We start from the raw sequence: 17,456 nt of genomic DNA, 5'->3' as shown, positions 1-17,456 counted from the left end.
CCTCTCTGACTTTGCCTATCATAGCGCTATGCCACCAATCTGAGATGAGAAGACCCCTTTAAGTCTGGATTACTGGATGTCCGATTAAAAGTGCAATAGAGGAGGGTGAATAAAACAGCAAGAACCATGCAAGAAACAAAACCACTTTATTCCTTTGAAAGTAAATTGTAAGATCAAATATAGTAAAACTTCTGAGTCAGGTGATGGCGCCCAGAGGCTGTGATTGGTCCATGTGACCCTCACCACTCCTCCGATTTGCCCCTCCCCTGTATCCATCCATCATATATAAAACTACAGGGTGAACAGATCCAACAATGAAATATTTACAGGACACAAAACAAAACACTAAAACCTAGAGAACAAGGCTCTGCTGGTCAGCGGCCTCCAGACTGCTGTGAGACTACAACTCCCAGCATGCTGCATTCCCTTCTCTCTGAGAGCCAAGCAACTGTGCATGCTGAGAGTTGTAGTTTCACAAGAGCTGGAGTGCCAGAGGACGCTGACGTCTATTAAACATTCTAGACTGCATATTTCATTTTCAAGATCTCTGCTTGCTGTCAGTGACATGTTCAAATGTGCAGACCTCATTTCTTACAGCCATTAGATGCAATCTTTTTGATCCTCTTCAGTGACAGCAAGAAGAGATCTTGAAACTAGAAGTTAGAAATCTAAAGAGCTCTTCATTCTATACCTATAGGGATGTTTTTTTTTTTTGCCTTTTAAGACAGTCTAAGTAAGGTGCAATCTCTTAAAGGGTTTTTCAACTACCAGCCCTTTTCGCAGCATGGGTGAGAATCGCACCGCAAAAAAACAAAAACCGCAGGTTTCACCACAGTTTTAGCAAAAGTCCCTCACTTCTAGCTGTGGAAACGCTGTAAAAACGCAGGCAGTTTGTGCCAAATGGTTCTCAAAAACTGCGTAGTGCACAAGAAAACACAGCATTTGGGCAATGCTATAACAGGTGACTACACAGCTGGAGTGTTCTCTAGTGCGCACTCCAGTATGACATCACCAGAGGCACCGAGGAACACTCCAGTATGACATCACCAGAGGCACCGAGGAACACTCCAGTATGACATCACCAGAGGCACCGAGGAACACTCCAGTATGACATCACCAGAGGCACCGAGGAACACTCCAGTATGACATCACCAGAGGCACTGAGGAACACTCCAGCTGCGCAGCCTCTTACACATCACATCTATAAAAGCATTAAAAACAGAATAAACCTCCTCGGAAGCGACATGAGGCCGATCCGTAGCAGCGAACAAGAGGAAAAGTGCAACAAGCTCAAACCCAGCGGTCTCCAACCGCTGCAAAACTACAACTCCCAGCAGGCTGCAGGGACTACCGCTCTCAACAAACTGCAGCACGTCTAACTGAGGAAGTTGTACACCAGGAAGTCGGGGACTCCTAAGTAGTTGCTGGCGAAAAGCTTCCCATCAGGTGTCGGGTCTGAAAAGGCGATTTCATCGGTTGTCAGGCGCGAGCCGTAAATGAAGGAACTCCTGGAAGACATAAGCATAGATGAGAAATCCTGCACGAGGCGCTAGGAAGAGGACAGGACGCTTTAAGAGGCTGGTATTTGTCTGCGTGGTCGGGGTCTGACCACCGCTCCTGGGAATTTACCCGTTACTCGTTTAGCAGGAGATGGGGTTGGTACTACCACTAGGACTGCACGATATGGGAATTTTGTGAGATTGCGATTAGGGCCCTAAAAATTGCGATAACGATGTGCGATGCGATATTTTAAAGAAAATTGTGCTAGAGGTCTATTTGCTTGGATTTTCCCATATGAGCCGCTGACGCGGCTGGGTATGACATAGTTATGGGGGATCTGTGGAGGACGCCGTTATGTGGGGGATCTGTGGAGGACGCCGTTATGTGGGGGATCTGTGGAGGACGCCGTTATGTGGGGGATCTGTGGAGGACGCCGTTATGTGGGGGATCTGTGCTATGACACATAGGGCCATGAGGGTGGGGGGGGGCAGCATAAGACATATAGCATCTTATGCTGGTCCCCCTCATGGCCCTATGTGTCCTAAATTGCGCACATAACTGGCTTTGTGTGTAAAGTATTTTACTAGTGTGTGAAACAAGCTCTCTCCTATTGATAACATGGCCGCCTCTGTACTCACTGTCACTATGAATGCACGGCAGCGAGCGGGCCGGCCGGCGCGTGACTGACGTCACTTAGTCACTCTCCTCCCACTTCAGGAAGCAGGAGCGTTACTAAGTGACATCAGTCACCGGCCGGCCCGCTCGCTGCCGTGCATTCATAGTGACAGTGAGTACAGAGGCGGCCATGTTATCAATAGGAGAGAGCTTGTTTCACACACTAGTAAAATACTTTACACACAAAGCCAGTTATGTGCGCGGGGCCCCTTCATCTATAATCGCTGCATTTTCGGGTCGGCCAAATCGCCATTTGCCGATTATTTTTTCGATTTATCGTGCAGCCCTAACTACCACCAATATCGGACAAGGCTCAGCTCTGCTGTATCTTCAGCCGTTGTTTACCCCAGCAATAACCCCTGATATTTTTGGGGGTACCAGCACCAAGATCTCCTGTCAACAAGATGGAGAGCCCCTTTAAGTTTTTCTTTTGTGCCGTCATTGGTGGTGGATCATGAACTCCTGCAAGTCCAGGGGTTAGGGTGTCCCAGCTACCCATGCATGTTCCTATGGGTCATCTTACACCCACACCCCCCCCCCCCCACCCCGAAAACTGAAGACCCCTCTCACCTCATGGTGTCCACCAGGCGGCTGGCGATGCTCTTCCTGCGCATCAGGGCTAACACCCAGATCCTGCTGATGCCGCAGATCGCCGGCTGAGGTTCGGACGAGCAGCGCCAGGCTCGGTGCCGCTCCAGCGCACACATGGATCTGATGTCCGGAGTTGACAGCTCGGCCAGGACCCGGAACGCCTGCAGAACCAATCATGAGAGCCGCACGGTTTATATGTGTGCGAGGTGCAGAGGTTCCAGACTACTGGTATTCTGGTGTCAGGAGATTCTGGACTATTGACCGCCTGTCATGTACAGTAACCCCCCAAAGCCTATGTTAGAGCAGGCATCTATAATACTCTGAATGCTGTACTGTCCAATAATCCACCATCACATTATGATGGACTATTGGAGTTGAGATTTAACACAATGCTGCTCTACAGCCCCCAAGCCCATGTTATACAGATGCACACAGGACTAGCTTACATTCCAATAGTCCGGCACCACCTCGTGTCTGGACTACAGGGAGCAGTCCCGCTGATACCTTGCCTGTTAGGTTCTGTAAAGCCTTCAAGCCTATGTTAGAGCACACCATTCTATTGTTATCTTGATGCATGACAGTACAGAAATCTAACTCTGTGATGCCGGACTATTGGAATTCTGCTTCACTACAACCAACCTAACACACAAGCTCTCAGGCCTATGTTAGAGCATGCATCCATAATCTCCAGGACAGTGTGCCTTCCAATCATCCGGCATCACTGGACTATTGGGATTTCCATGTAATGCAGTTGCACCCGCAGCTTTCTGGTTAGGTTCTGCACAACTTCCAAGCCTACGTTAAAGCATCTATGACCTGATGTGATACCAGATTACCAGACTATTAGAATATGCATTATTCTGGACTATTGGAATTTTCTTCCAGTACGATACCCACTTCCCAGCTTACCCATGTGCAGCCCTCTCAAGCCCACGGTCTACTATGAGGAATACCAATGAGAAAGCAGTCGGGTAGTGATAATGGAGGGCGACACTGGGGGGCGCTGTGTGGTTCCGCGTACCTGTTTGATTGGCTCGGCGATCAGGCACCCCACGATCTTCTTGTCGTTGGTCACGTAGAGGTAAGTGCGGGTCCTGCTGGGAGAATTCAGGTTCGTCTGCTGGAAGCCGAGCTCCGCGTCCACCAGTTCTCGCACCTCTTCCGCCTGACAGGGACAAAAACAAAAAATGTATCATCCGCCAGCGAAAGGCACAAAAAGTAGGATTTTTGTCTTTCCTGTAAAATCCTTATCTCGCTGAGTTCATTGGGGGACACAGAAGACCATGGGTATAGCTGAGCGGAGGAGCTAACACTTTTTTGCTTAGTGTCGCCTCCTAGTGGCAGCAGCAGCCTATACCCATGGTCTTCTGCGTCCACCAATGATACGAGCGAGAAATTCACTGCTTAAATCTGGACAAAAAGTTTCCTCTAGTCACATCCAAAGCTGCTTTTAAAACTCTACAGAAGACCTAAATCCAGCTCCACCCCATATCAAGGGGTCCCACAATGCACTGCTCTCTGGCACCAGCAGAATTCTGGGGACAGCTTTAGCCATGACTAGAGAAGAAAACAATATGAACAAGGGAAGTAAAGCAAAGGATTCACAAAGTTACTTTACAGTCAACAAGTGTTTTCTTACATCACGCGGAGGACATACCTTGTGGCACCGTTTCCTGTACTCTAGTCACATCCAAAGCTGTAGTCAAAATACTGTAGGTTGACAATGACACTTTTGTTAACATGCATTCCAATGGGGCTCTATACAGACAGGGAAGGCGCAAGGGCGGAGCCTCTACATTCATGCAAATTTAGGAATACAGCTTTGGATGTGACTAGAGTATGAATCACTGTAATTCACGATCAGTACAAATTTAGTAAAGAACTGGCAAAGGTAGATTTACACAATGCAAGTCTACTGATCCGGGCGACACTCTAGGCCCCTCCCACCCTTAGACGGGCTGTGGATTAACTCCTCACCTTCCTCAGGGCGTATTTCGGATCTTCGGGGCAGATCATCAGGATTTTTCCCGTCCCAGAATTCGGCCACGACTCGCTCTTTCTTCCAACCCTGGGAAGCGGAGAAATCAGAATGTCACATATCAGTGTTACGGGGGTCATCCAGCAGTATCCACCTCTGCTTTCTGTCAGTGAATAGGAATATAGGTGTTTAGACACTGCTGTTTACACAGCTGCAGAATGCCCTGCTCTGTCAGTATGGGAGGGATACACTGTAGCAAACCCTCAGCTGTGAGATGTATAGGGTCTAAACAAGGTGTCGGCCTTTGGATGTAAACAAGAATGATCCCGCTCAGTGACAGCAAGCAGAGATCTTGAAAACTGAAGAATTGAGACACTAGGGTAGCAGAATGTTTCTGTTAGGACCGTTACCGATCCGGCGGGTCCTTACCACGTAGTGGATGCTCTCCAGCAGCCTCTGGTGATACTGCGCGTGCTGCGCCTCGTCCTCCAGCCTGGACGCCGAATAGATCATCCCGCAGGTGCTGCACGTCACCGGCCCAAAGTGCTTCTGACCAGCGTCCTGCACAGAGAGGGAGGGGGGTAACAGCCATCTGCAGCACAGAGGACTTCAGGAGTGTGCTGACCTTGGGAGAGGTCACAGCCACAGCGTTACATAGTGGAAGGAGCAGGGTCATCAGCAGCACAGAGGATTTCAGGAGAGGAGTGTGCCAACCATGTGGTAGGTCACAGGCTGAGTTACATAGTGGAAGGAGCAGGGACAACAGCACAGAGTATTTCAGAACAGCAGCATGCTGAACTTGTAAGGATCATACGGTGGAAGCAGCACAGCACAGAGTATTTCAGGAGAGGAGTGTGCGGGTCGTGTGGAGGTCACATTTTAGGATTACATAGTGGAAGGAGCAGGTTCACCAGCAGCACAGAGGATTTCATGAGCGCAGAGTGATGGACTTACAATGATCAGCTGATCGTCGGCGGTCCTGTTTGAGTCTTTCCTCTTGCTCGGTTTTGGTACTTTGGTTACGGCAGGCGGGGCGCCTCAGCGGAAGTACTGGAGCAAACCGGAGACGCCAGCCCCCCCTGGAAACCTAAGGGCCTGTGGAGGAAGCAAACGCCGGATTACCAGACCTTCTCTCTGTCAGCGTCCTTCACCCATATGATATATGTGTGGAGCGGACCACAGGAAGAAGCACATGATGTGGACACAAATACAGTAAAGGGGGGGTCCGACCCTAAAGAAAATTATTAGGGCTGGGAAAGTTGTCAACATACAGAAGCAAAAGCCACCTACCTGATGACTGGATCCTGGGGGACCGGACACATGACGTCCTGTCCGTGGTCACATGCACTGCTGCAGCCATTTGCTGGCCTCTGTGGTCACGACATCCATGAGGGCAGAGAATGGCAGCAGCGATCCACACGACCACAGACGGGACATCTCATTTCTGGTCCAGTGCTGGGACAGAGCGCGGGTGACAAGGTAAATGAATTTCGCCCCCTTTTATTTTAAACCTAATTCAATTTGCTTCTGAGGTTGGACCTCCTCCTCCACCCTTCATAGCCGGACTTACCGTTTCTTGGTGACAGACGGAGTGCTGAAGATGGGGTAAATGGTGGGGTCTAAAACCAGACAAAAACAGTAAAAAAATAAAGTGATGAGTGTTTTTTTTTTTAGGTGAAAGGAATTTTCTGAATAATTCATAACGGGAGGAACTGGGATAAAATAAAAGCAGCCGCACTCCTCCACGTCATCCAGCGCCGCCGCTCTGCTCCCCCCACTTGATGGGCAGCAGAGGCGAGGCGGAGTAAACGGGTAGTACTCCGACAGCCCCTTTTACAGACCCACTGGCAACTGTTACCTTTCCTTCTCCGCCGACTTCACTATGGGGTCGTCAGAGTCAAAACATCATCTGAGAGTCGTCACTGCCGCCGCCAGCCGCTCCCTGCCGAGGAAAATACACCGAGAACTCAGCACAACGCAGAAAAACACCCAAAATAACCGCCATCAAATAAACTACTCAGAGCAACGCGAGACAGCGATCAAAACAATCCACTATACATACAAGAAAAAAACCTCCACCAATAAAACTTTAAAAAAAAAAAGTCAATATATATACGGTAATTTTTATTTTATATTTTGAGTGAGATTTTTTTTTTACATTTTTATTATAGTTTGCAGCCAGAGACCTGTAGGTGGAACCATTCATTTCGGGCCACAAAAAAAAAAAAAAAACGGAAAGGACTCCAAAATTCCGTATATGTCTGTTCTGCAAAAAATAGAACATGTCCTATTCTTGTCCGTTTTGCATGGTCACACTGGATCCGCAAAAATAAAAACGGATGCAACACGGACGTCACCCGTTTTTTATTTTTTTTTTGCGGATCACAAAATACAGACGGTCGTTGTAACATGATCTTTCTCCTGAGGAGCGTGCCTCCCGGATTTAGGCATCCGCACCTCTCGTGCCCCCCCCCCAGACAGGAGCGCTGCAGAGGATTTTTTATTTTTTTTTTTAAGATTTCTCTGCTGCGTTTTCCACATCCAGCCGCACAGGGACAGAATTTTAAGCCCCCTCGGGGGGTTGGGAGCCGTCGTGCTGCGGATTTTCTAGTGGAAAATTCCAAAGTCATAGACGCCCAAATGTCCAGCCTCAGCGGGAGGTGTTAGGTGGAGGCCACCATATAGCCGATTCCATTACCCCGCCTCCCGGTGGCGCCGATTTCCAGGCTTTCTGGACGAAATAAACAAAAACCAAAACACATAAAATCATCTGAAATATAGAAAACAATCACAGGAATCCCAAGAATCCTGAACCAACACTGACCTTCTCTGACTGCAAATTATCACTATTCAATATACATTAAAAAAGCTAAAATAGACGTCTGCAAAGAAAAAAAACAAGAAAAAAAACCAAAAACTTAAAGAAAAAAAAAAAAAAATTAAAGGGGTTTTATCATCTCCGACATTGGCGGCATATCACTAGATAAGCATCATTGTGAGAAGCACCCATCTCCAGGATGGGCCCCCAAAAGCGACGGAGCGCGCACTGTGGGGCCACCCTCCATTCATTTCTAGGGAAGACCCAGAACAGCAGAGCCAGCGCGGCCGCTTCCATAGGAACGCCGGGAGAGCAGAGCCCACGAATGCAGGGCGGCGGCTGCGCATGCGCCCACTTCAGGGGCCCGTTCTGGAGAGAGAAGTGGCTCTCCGAAGGTGGCATCGTTGGCATATCCTAGCGATGTGCCCCCAATGTCTGAGGTGACACGACCCCTTTAATATAAAAAAAAAAAAAAAAAACAACAACAACCCTCACAATAACCTGCTGGGGTAGGACTACAACTCCCCATCATGCACCGAGTGCACTCCCATTCATCACCTACCACTACGCTGAAGCCCCCTTGCTGTCGGCTGGCGCCATTCTCTTCCTTGGCATCTCCCGGACCCTCTTCTTCACCTCGGCCTCTTGGTGGCGCTCACGCTCGTTCTTCCCCCGGACAGACTCCACACAACCGGTAAACGCTTCCTGGCGGATGCACCCGGCACTGTCCTCCCGGCTTCATCATCGGCGCTGCGGGTCTAAACGAAGGTTTGGAAGACGCTGGAAACTTGTTGTTGGCGGGGAGCCGCTTTGGCGCGGAATGAGGTTCCTGCTGGTGGCGAAGAAGCGGCGCCCATGGTCAACTTCGGCCTCGGCTTCATGGTCAGCCCAGGATGGCGGTTCTTCTGAGCGCCCGGCTCCTCTGGCGATGTTCCGGTCTGCTTCGGTTGGGCCCGATTCGCCATCGATCGGGGGCAGGGTTGCTCTTATTTTTTGGCGGCAACATTACGCTCTTTTTTCGGTATGAGCGCAGTATTTCCGCCCAACTTCCCTCTTTTTTGGTGCTCGGCGGCTTCCTCATCCTGGTGATCTTAGACCTTTCCTTGCCGCCTGACTTCGTAGCGGGAGGCGGAGCCTCCGGACTGCTCCGCCCCTTACGCTCGCTGATCCGCTTGCGGTCGATCGGCGACATGTAGATGCTCTCCTTCTTATAGAAGGACATGGCGGGCACCGGGCCGGAGGGGGAGGAGTCCGGCGACTTCACTGGTGAGAAGACATAGGCGTCTTCGTCGCCGCGCTCCGCCACTTGGGGAGACACGATGAGCTTGCGGGCGACGGCGCTCTTCTGGGGGGAGGCGGCCAAGTTCTCCTTATCCTTGGGCTCTCCCGCGTAGCTTGGCGTCGGCGAGCGTCTCATGGCGGCGCTGCTGCTGCTGCTGTTGGGGTTCCTGGACTGGAGCGGGCTCAGGACGACGCTGCACTCCGACATCAACTTCTTCATCGGCGTTCCGAAGGACGACCAGCGCCTACGGGAGAGAAGACACATTATACACAGTCCAATAGTCCGCCGCCTGATAATCCATAATGTCTAATAATCCAGCATAACGCCCTATGTCACAGGAAGTCCAATCGTCTGGCATCCGATAATCCAGAACGTCCACCGCTCTGAAATGTCTTTTCTGCAGCCTTCTCTTTCCAGACCAAAAAATCTGGCAGAAAACCCAACAGCCCGGCAGATAAAGTGGGAATTCCAGTAGTCCGGCATCCGCCAATAAGTACGGCTTACAAGCAATGGGCCCTCTGGTGAAGGGGGCTTTTTTTTGGAGTGGATTTTTCTGGACTATCAGTATTTGCCTGATTGTCCAGAAAAATCCAATAGTCCGGAGTCACCTTGAGAGGGCAGTGAACTGCTAACAATCCACCGGCAGTGAAACATCCAATAGTCCGGAATCTGATGGCCTGGAAATGTCATGTGCCTAGGCGACGGCCAATAGGGTCAGCAGATGTTCTGACTCTATATAGAATGATAAGCACTGGCAGGGCTCCAGAGCAGTGGATGCCGGATTAGAGGAAAGTTCCCGCCCTCACACAGACCTGAGATCATGGAAGAGACGCACTCCTCTCCTACCCAGCATGCAGTGCGGCAGGGACACAGGTCATGTGACCTCCCCCACTGCCTTCTGGGACATAACGTAGCCCAAGGAAATACATGGAACGATCCAGTGCCGGATTAGCAGATGGGGGGGAATAGGAGGCCGGATTGGTTGTATAGGTTGACAGTCGTGCCGGATTATCAGATCACTTTAGAATCCCATTTCATACCGGGAACCAGTGCTGCCCCACCGGAAATTCTGGACCATCAGATGCACAACAAAGAACTTGTATTGCCGTGTAAAGACAGGTAGTATTACAGTATTGTGGAACTACAACTCCCAGCATGTCCTGCCCGCTGCAATGGAAAGACCGCCGCTGCTCTCTGCTGCCCCCCGGCGGCGGCCGCGCTCATTGCAGTGCGCCTGTTATATAAAGCTGACTCCAGCCCCCTGTATAATAAAGCAGGTGCGATACTCTGCAGCCTCCTGTGCAGCGCCCCCCTGCAGATGGTTATTATTAATGCACCGCCATTATCACCAGGGGAGCTCGCACTGTACAGGCGCGCCCCCCCCCCCCCCCCCGGAATCTGAGGGGTCCCGCACCTCACCCGTCCCCCGCACTGACGGAGCTCTGCTTCCTCTTCCTCGGTGTCCGGGCGGCCATGGCGGGATAACGGGAGGTGAGCGGGAGATCCCGGCGCAGACAGCGAGCCAGCTGGAGAGATTTGCCGCCAGACAGTTTCAAAACTTTAGACCCTCCCAGCATGCCCCGCGCCGAGGGGTGACGTCACGCGCGGGCCGATCGTGGTCCGTGTGCGGGGACGAGCATGACAAGAATCTGCCGCCAGAGGGCGCTCGGGTATAGTTAGAGCTGCTGTTTCTACACCAGGGGGCGCAAAGCGATCCTGCGCGCGCCCTATAATAATAGTGGTTATAGTATTTCCCTTGATCACAAGCTCCTCTACTGGATGAAGGCACACTGCAGGTCTAATCATATAAACCGCCCGGCGCTCCCTCTACTGGATAAACGGCACATTACAGCTCTAATCGTCTAAACCGCACAGAGCTCCCTCTAGTGATAGACGGCACATTACAGCTCTAATTATATAAACCGCACAGAGCTCCCTCTACTGGATAAAGGGAGCATTACAGTTATACTCCTATAATCTCACTGAGCTCTAATCAAACATTGCAGCTCTAATCAAAACTGCACGGAGCTCCTCTACTGGATAAAGGGAACATTACAGACTCTAATCATATAAAACGCACGGAGCTCCCTCTACTGCTAGAAACAGCACATTGCAGGTCTAATCATCTAATCACATTCAGCGCCCCCCCAGTGTATAAAGCGCTTTCACAGTCTCAAGCAGCTAAAGCACATAGTGCGACATCTAGTGTATAAACTGCATATTGCAGACCTAATCATTTTAATCTCTTCACAGCGCCCTCTAGTGTATAAACCACTTAACACAGTTCCATGCATCTAAATTCTAAATACATGAGTGCCATCTAGTGTATAAACGGCACATTGCTGGCCCAATTATGATTCTAAGTCATAAGGAGGACCCCCTAGGGTAGAAATCATCTATTTCAGTTCCAATATGGAAGTGCCCTCTGGTGTATGAACAGTATATTGCAGACCCCAATCATTTTTTTTATTGAACACATTGTGATTATAACATGGAGTCACGGAAGTAACCGCACAATTGTGAATAGAATGTAAGTGCAGAAATGTGGATGACATCCAGAGCATGACAATATTCAGGTTTTACATGCTATTCAGATCAACCATCTCATGAGCGCCCTCTAGTGTATAAACCACGTATTGCTGTACCAAGCATTTAAGGGCTCATGCACACGACCATTGGAAGTTTTGTGATCTGTAAATTGCGGATCAGCAAACACTGATACAGGCGGTCGATCATTCAATTTTGCGGAACTGAATGGCCGGCCCCTATAGAACAGTCCTATCATTACCGTAATGCAGACAATAATAGGACATGTTCTATTTTTTTGTGGCACGGTCACGCGGACGTATAGACAAGGAATGCACATGAAGTCATTTCTATTTTATTTGCGGCCCTCTGTTGAAGTGAATGGTTTCCACACGGACACGGACAACAAAATACGTTTGTGTGCATGAGCCCTAAAGCACATAGTACATTCCTCTGGTGTACAAACACCTACTGCTGTTCCAATCATGTGGAGTGCCCTCTAGTGTATAAATCTGTATTGTTTAATCACATGGAGCGCCCTCTAGTGTATAAACCAATGTATTGCTGTCCAAGAATTTCAAGGACATGGAGCGCCCTCTAGTGTATAAATCGTGTATCACTGCCCAGGCATTTAAATCAAATGAAGCGCCCTCTGGTGTATAAACTGTTTATTCAGGAGTCTGGAAAGCTAGCTCCTATGGGAGTTGTAGTAGCTGCAGTTTAGATGTGACCCAGCTTTCCCCAGCAAACAGATAGAAGCAGAAATGGCTGAACAGGAATTGTCGGAGAAAGGTCCTCTCTACCTGAACTATGACATCCACATAGGCAGGGGGAAGTGAGGAGAAGGACATCATGGCTTTGCCCGTCCCCGTCATCTCTGGGCACTGCAAGAAGAGAGGAGAGTTGCTTTTCGCACATCAGATCTGAAAAATTAACCCCTACTTACCCTATGTTACTCCAGTGACATCCCCATACCACAGTCGTCATCACCACTCATCCAACCTTTCTGAAAACGGACAGACAATGGAAAATAGAAAGCTTTGAAGCCGTCCCCTTCCTATCTAACTAGTAGGTTCTTGCGAGAAGACATGATATAGGTCCACACTGTGTCCTGCAGCTGTGTTTCCTCTTATAGGATTAGCCTTCTTCTTCTCCCAAGACCAGAAGGAAAGGGTTTAAAGGGGTTGTATCGCCTCAAACATTGGTGACATATCACTAGGAAAGGCCACCAAAGGTCAGGATTGTTACAGCTCCCACCTCTGGGACCTGCACATATCGAGAGAACGGAGAACCCAAAAGTTTGAGAGAGAGCACCACACATGCGCAGCCATCCTCCGCGTGTGCTTGTGTGTTCACGTTGTTGTCATCATCGCTTTGGTCGATGAGTGATGGCAGTGCATTGTGTGGATCGGTTTTTGGGGAGTGCTTAGCAGGACCCTGGTGATTAGGTGACCTACAGTGGGGCCTCCTGCCAGCAGCTGGTTTTTGGTAGGCCTGGCACTGTTTTGCATGTCATGCAGAGGTACAGCCTAGGTTATCCTTCCATCAAGGCACTGCCAGCACTCCATATCCAACACCAGCAGCCCTAGGTGTCAGAGAACTTGGCAAGATTACCATACAGGTGTCCTCCAACCACCACAACGGCCGATCACTGATGCAGCTGCCCATGCATCCTCCAGATGTGGATACCATTGAAAATGGTTGCCTACCTGGGCATCTCAGTGGGCATCATCTCTCCACGATCGGTATACACTTAATGGTGATACACTGTCTAGAATTTCCACTAAGAAAGGCTTGGGGATACCAGTGGATGGCAAACTCAACTCCCCAGCCCAGAAGCTGCCCAACGGGTGGCTAGGGCCAGCTGCCAAATTCTGTCCTTCTCCTCGAATTGTCTCCAATTAAGATATAGAGAAGGGGGCTGGGGAGGTGAGTCATGGGGCACATCACCGAGCCAGCCCCACCTTCAGCATGAAGCCTGTGTGTTTCAAATTACAAAACATACAGGAGAATACAGCGCAACATACCTATTACATGATGTCTCCCCGTGAGGTAGATGTTCTCTTTCCTCATCTTCTCCATTCAGCCGAGGCTGCCATGATGGCTTCTTTCAGCCACGTCTCTGTAGATGTTGCCGCCACAGGCATCTTAGATTCCTCACTTTTCCATCATCTCCCAGCCATCTCAACACAAACTCCCCATCCTGGTATCTACACAATGTCATCCAGCTGCCACCCCCCCAATACTGTTCCTGCTAGTGCTCACCAATGTCTCCAAATACCATACTGCAGAAATAATAGTGACATACAGATAGTCCCCTGGAATTGCTAGTACCATACAAATAGATTTGTGCAATGCAGTGTCCTCTCTAGCTACAATGCTCTCTCATAGTGGCTAAGTATTAATAATAGACCCCCTATAGTGGCCACAGTAGTAATAGTCACCCCTCGAGATGCTCCAGTAGAAATAAAGTCCCTACTTCTGTAATGCCTTCAATTAGTCATAACCCTCCCCTAAAGTGCCCCAGTTATAATGCCCCCACCCATGTCCTCTATACTGCCCACAGAATTAATATTGCCCCTATAGTGCCCCCAACATCAATTGTAAACTATAGCACCACCACTATAGCTACTAAAATACCTGCAATAGTGCCCCCAGTAAGTGCGCGATGGCCTGGTACATAAGTACCTGATGTTCCCAGATCTATATGGACGTGACCGACAGCTGTGAGGAGGGCTTAAAGGGGGGTTCCCTGGGCTTCAGCTCACCAAGGATCTTCTGAGTATGGTCTAGTATGACCAGTCCCCAAAGTAGGTTATAAAACTTGTGGTTCTTCAGTTTGGAAGAAGACTGTCATGACCGGGTTGTATTCGAACCGGGATCTTCCTGGTCTCTTAAACCATAGCCTTACCTGTTGTGCTACAGAAGAAATCTAGACTTTGGGAATGTCCTTACCGTGTTCAACCACTACATCATACTCTCTAGCTCCACCTGCTGCCAGCTGTGGACAATTCTCAATCTGGACAGCCTTTAAATAGGAAGTGAGGTCATCACTCAGTGCCCGTTTATTTGGATTTCTTCCCCTGGGTGTTTTGACTTCTGTGATCTTCCTTGTATTGAACTCTGCCTGATATCCGACTATTCTACAGCCTGCTGATTTTGTACCTTGCCGCCAGATCGTGAATGACCTTAAGCCTGCCTGGACTCCTTCTCCGGATTTTTGATTGTGAACTATTTGCCCTGACGACGCTTTTGCCTGGATCTCAAGCACACTACTTCCACTTCGGACACTACCTTTTACAGGTACCTTACATAATAAACGGGCCACAATGGCAGTGGACCCTGCTGAGATTGTAAAGGCGATTACACGTCAGGGACAATTGATCGGAGCTCATGAACAGCATCTTTCTTCCCTGGACGCCAAGTTAGATGAACTTTGCACCATGCTCAAATCTTGTTTGCCTGGTTCCTCTGCAAACGGTTGCCGACTCGGATCTATTCCTGCTACGGTCCAACCCGCCTCTTCTCTACCACCAAAACTTCCCTTGCCTGACAAGTTTGGTGGTGATACTGAGGACTGCAGAGGCTTTTTAAATGTTTGCCGTTTGCATTTCCGCAACCAACCCTGCAACTTTTTGCACTTCGTCTGCCAAAGTGACTTTTGTAATTTCCTTGTTAAAGGGGAAAGCCCTGGCCTGGGTCTCTCCTTATTTGGAACGCAACGATCCTGTACTCCAAGATGCTGAAAAATTTCTGGCCTCTCTCCAGACTGTATTTGACAAGCCAGGTAGAGTTTCTGCAGCTGAGTACTCCCTCTTGGACATACAACAAGACACCAGATCTGTGGCACAGTATGCTATTGAGTTCCGTACCCTTGCTGCTGAAACAAATTGGGACTCAAGGGCATTACGTGCAGCTTTCCCGAAAAGGTCTTACGGATCGCATCAAGGACGAATTAGTCTATAAGGATCTCCCAGAAGACCTTGAGAAATTCATAGAGCTGTGTGTTCGTCTGGATGTCCGGGGTACCCATGAAGGTGCCAAGAGAGACTTAGAACCCGCAAGTTTCCTAGGCCAGTTTACCGTTTGGCCCCTAACTTCCAGCACCACCTCAGCCAGAACCTGAAACCTCTGTTGAACCCCAGACACCTGTGGAACCCATGGAGGTGAGCCGTCTCCACCTAACTGAGTCCGAGAACAAAGGAGGCGTTCATTGGGCTATGCCTGTACTGCGGACTTAAAGGACATTTAGTATCTGTCTGCCCTCTCGTCCAGTAAAAGGCAGGGTCTAACCAGTGTTGGAGGAGCTGGCTTAGACCTTACAGGTAGATCCTCCAAGACCAAGATTACTGTTCCGGCTACTATCCATTTATCTTCTAAGCTTGTTTTCTGTGAGGCTTTTGTGGATTCCGGAGCTGCGGGTATATTCTTGGACTACACTTTTGCAAGAAAGAACAACATCCCGTTTGTTCCTAAGTCTAGACCCCTGAACATTACCACCCTTAATGGACAGCCCTTGGGAGATGGTATTGTGAAATTCGAGACTACGACAATCACCCTACAGGTAGGCCTCCTCCACAAAGAGGGAAGTCGTCTTGTCTCTTATTGATTCTCCGCTTCTGCCTATCATCCTTGGTTACCCATGGTTACAACTTCACAACCCCTCTTTGATTGGGAGAATGGAGAACTAACCTCCTGGGGATCGTCCTGTCGTCTTCGCTGTTTGTCTCAACCCAAAGACTTTCTGCTTGCATGTTGGCTCCTGTGACTATCCCACCTACCTTGCCTCGTGAATACCATGACTTTGCAGACGTATTTTGCAAACAAAGGCAGAGGTGTTACCCCCCACATCGTCCTTTTGATTGTACAATTAAATTGATTCCCGGAGCACCTCTTCCCAAAGGAAAGACCTACCCCCTGTCTCTGCCCGAACAAAACTCTATGGAGGAATACGTAAGAGACAACTTGGAAAGAGGTTTTATCCGACCCTCTTCTTCTCCAGTAGGAGCAGGTTTCTTCTTCGTTGAAAGAAAGATGGGGGCCTTCGACCATGCATAGACTATCGGGGGTTAAATCAAATCACCGTAAAGGACTCCTACCCTTTGCCACTCATTCTTGAACTATTTGATCTACTTAAGGGGGCTGTTATATTCTCCAAGCTAGACCTACGAGGGCTTATAACCTGATTCGAATTAATGAGGGGGACGAGTGGAAGACAGCATTCAACACTCGTAATGGACACTTTGAATATTTGGTCATGCCATTTGGCTTGTGTAACGCACCGGCTGTCTTTCAACGTTTCATGAATGAAATTTTTCATGATTTCAGCAAACCGTTTTGTGATCATCTACTTGGACGACATTTTAATCTTTTCCAAGACTCTTCCCGAGCACATCTCGCATGTGAAACAGGTATTACAACGGCTTAGAGAAAACCGTCTTTATGCAAAAATCGAGAAATGCAGTTTCCATCAAAGCTGTATTCCTTTCCTTGGGTACATCATAAGTGCTGACGGTTTCCAAATGGACCCTCAAAAACTTTCCACTGTCTTGCAATGGCCCCAACCGACCACTTTAAGAGGACTCCAAAGCTTTTTAGGATTTGCAAATTACTACAGACGCTTCATTAAGAGTTTTGCCTCCATTGCGGCACCCCCTTACTGCCATGACTAAGAAGGGTACAAATTGCAAGGCGTGGTCTTCAGAAGCAAAATCAGCTTTCCAGCGATTTAAAGGACATGTTCAGTAAAGCTCCAATCCTTCAGCATCCAAATCCTGACCTCCAGTACATTGTTGAGGTTGATGCCTCTGAGGTTGGAGCAGGTGCCGTACTCTCCCAGAGACAGCCAAAGTCTGGTAGAATCCATCCAGTAGCTTTTTTCTCTAGAAAGTTTTCTCCGGCAGAGATGAATTATGATGTTGGGAATCGAGAACTACTGGCCATCAAATTGGCATTGTCTGAATGGCGACATCTTCTGGAAGGGGCTTCCAACCTTTTATTATCCTCACTGACCATAAAAACCTACTGTATCTTCAGACTGCTAGACGTCTGAACTCACGTCAGGCTCGATGGGCTCTGTTTTTCTC

The 17,456-nt window shown here is 49.0% G+C and overlaps 1 protein-coding gene across 1 annotated transcript; it reads right to left on the bottom strand.

The window, feature by feature from the left end:
• Window positions 1-1,162: 1,162 nt before the first annotated feature.
• ESCO2 (establishment of sister chromatid cohesion N-acetyltransferase 2) lies at window positions 1,163-10,423 on the bottom strand. The gene is given in 14 exon segments (XM_040429824.1): window positions 1,163-1,508; window positions 2,746-2,927; window positions 3,788-3,931; window positions 4,744-4,794; window positions 4,796-4,834; window positions 5,174-5,305; window positions 5,699-5,776; window positions 5,779-5,839; window positions 6,315-6,363; window positions 7,443-7,471; window positions 8,222-8,407; window positions 8,409-8,447; window positions 8,450-9,088; window positions 10,264-10,423. Coding segments are annotated over 14 exon segments (1,920 nt in total). The 5' UTR covers window positions 10,422-10,423; the 3' UTR covers window positions 1,163-1,375.
• Window positions 10,424-17,456: the final 7,033 nt, after the last annotated feature.

Source organism: Bufo bufo, chromosome 4, assembly GCF_905171765.1.
Source record: "Bufo bufo chromosome 4, aBufBuf1.1, whole genome shotgun sequence".
Lineage (NCBI taxonomy): Eukaryota > Metazoa > Chordata > Amphibia > Anura > Bufonidae > Bufo > Bufo bufo.
This window is presented reverse-complemented; position numbering and strand designations above follow the sequence as displayed.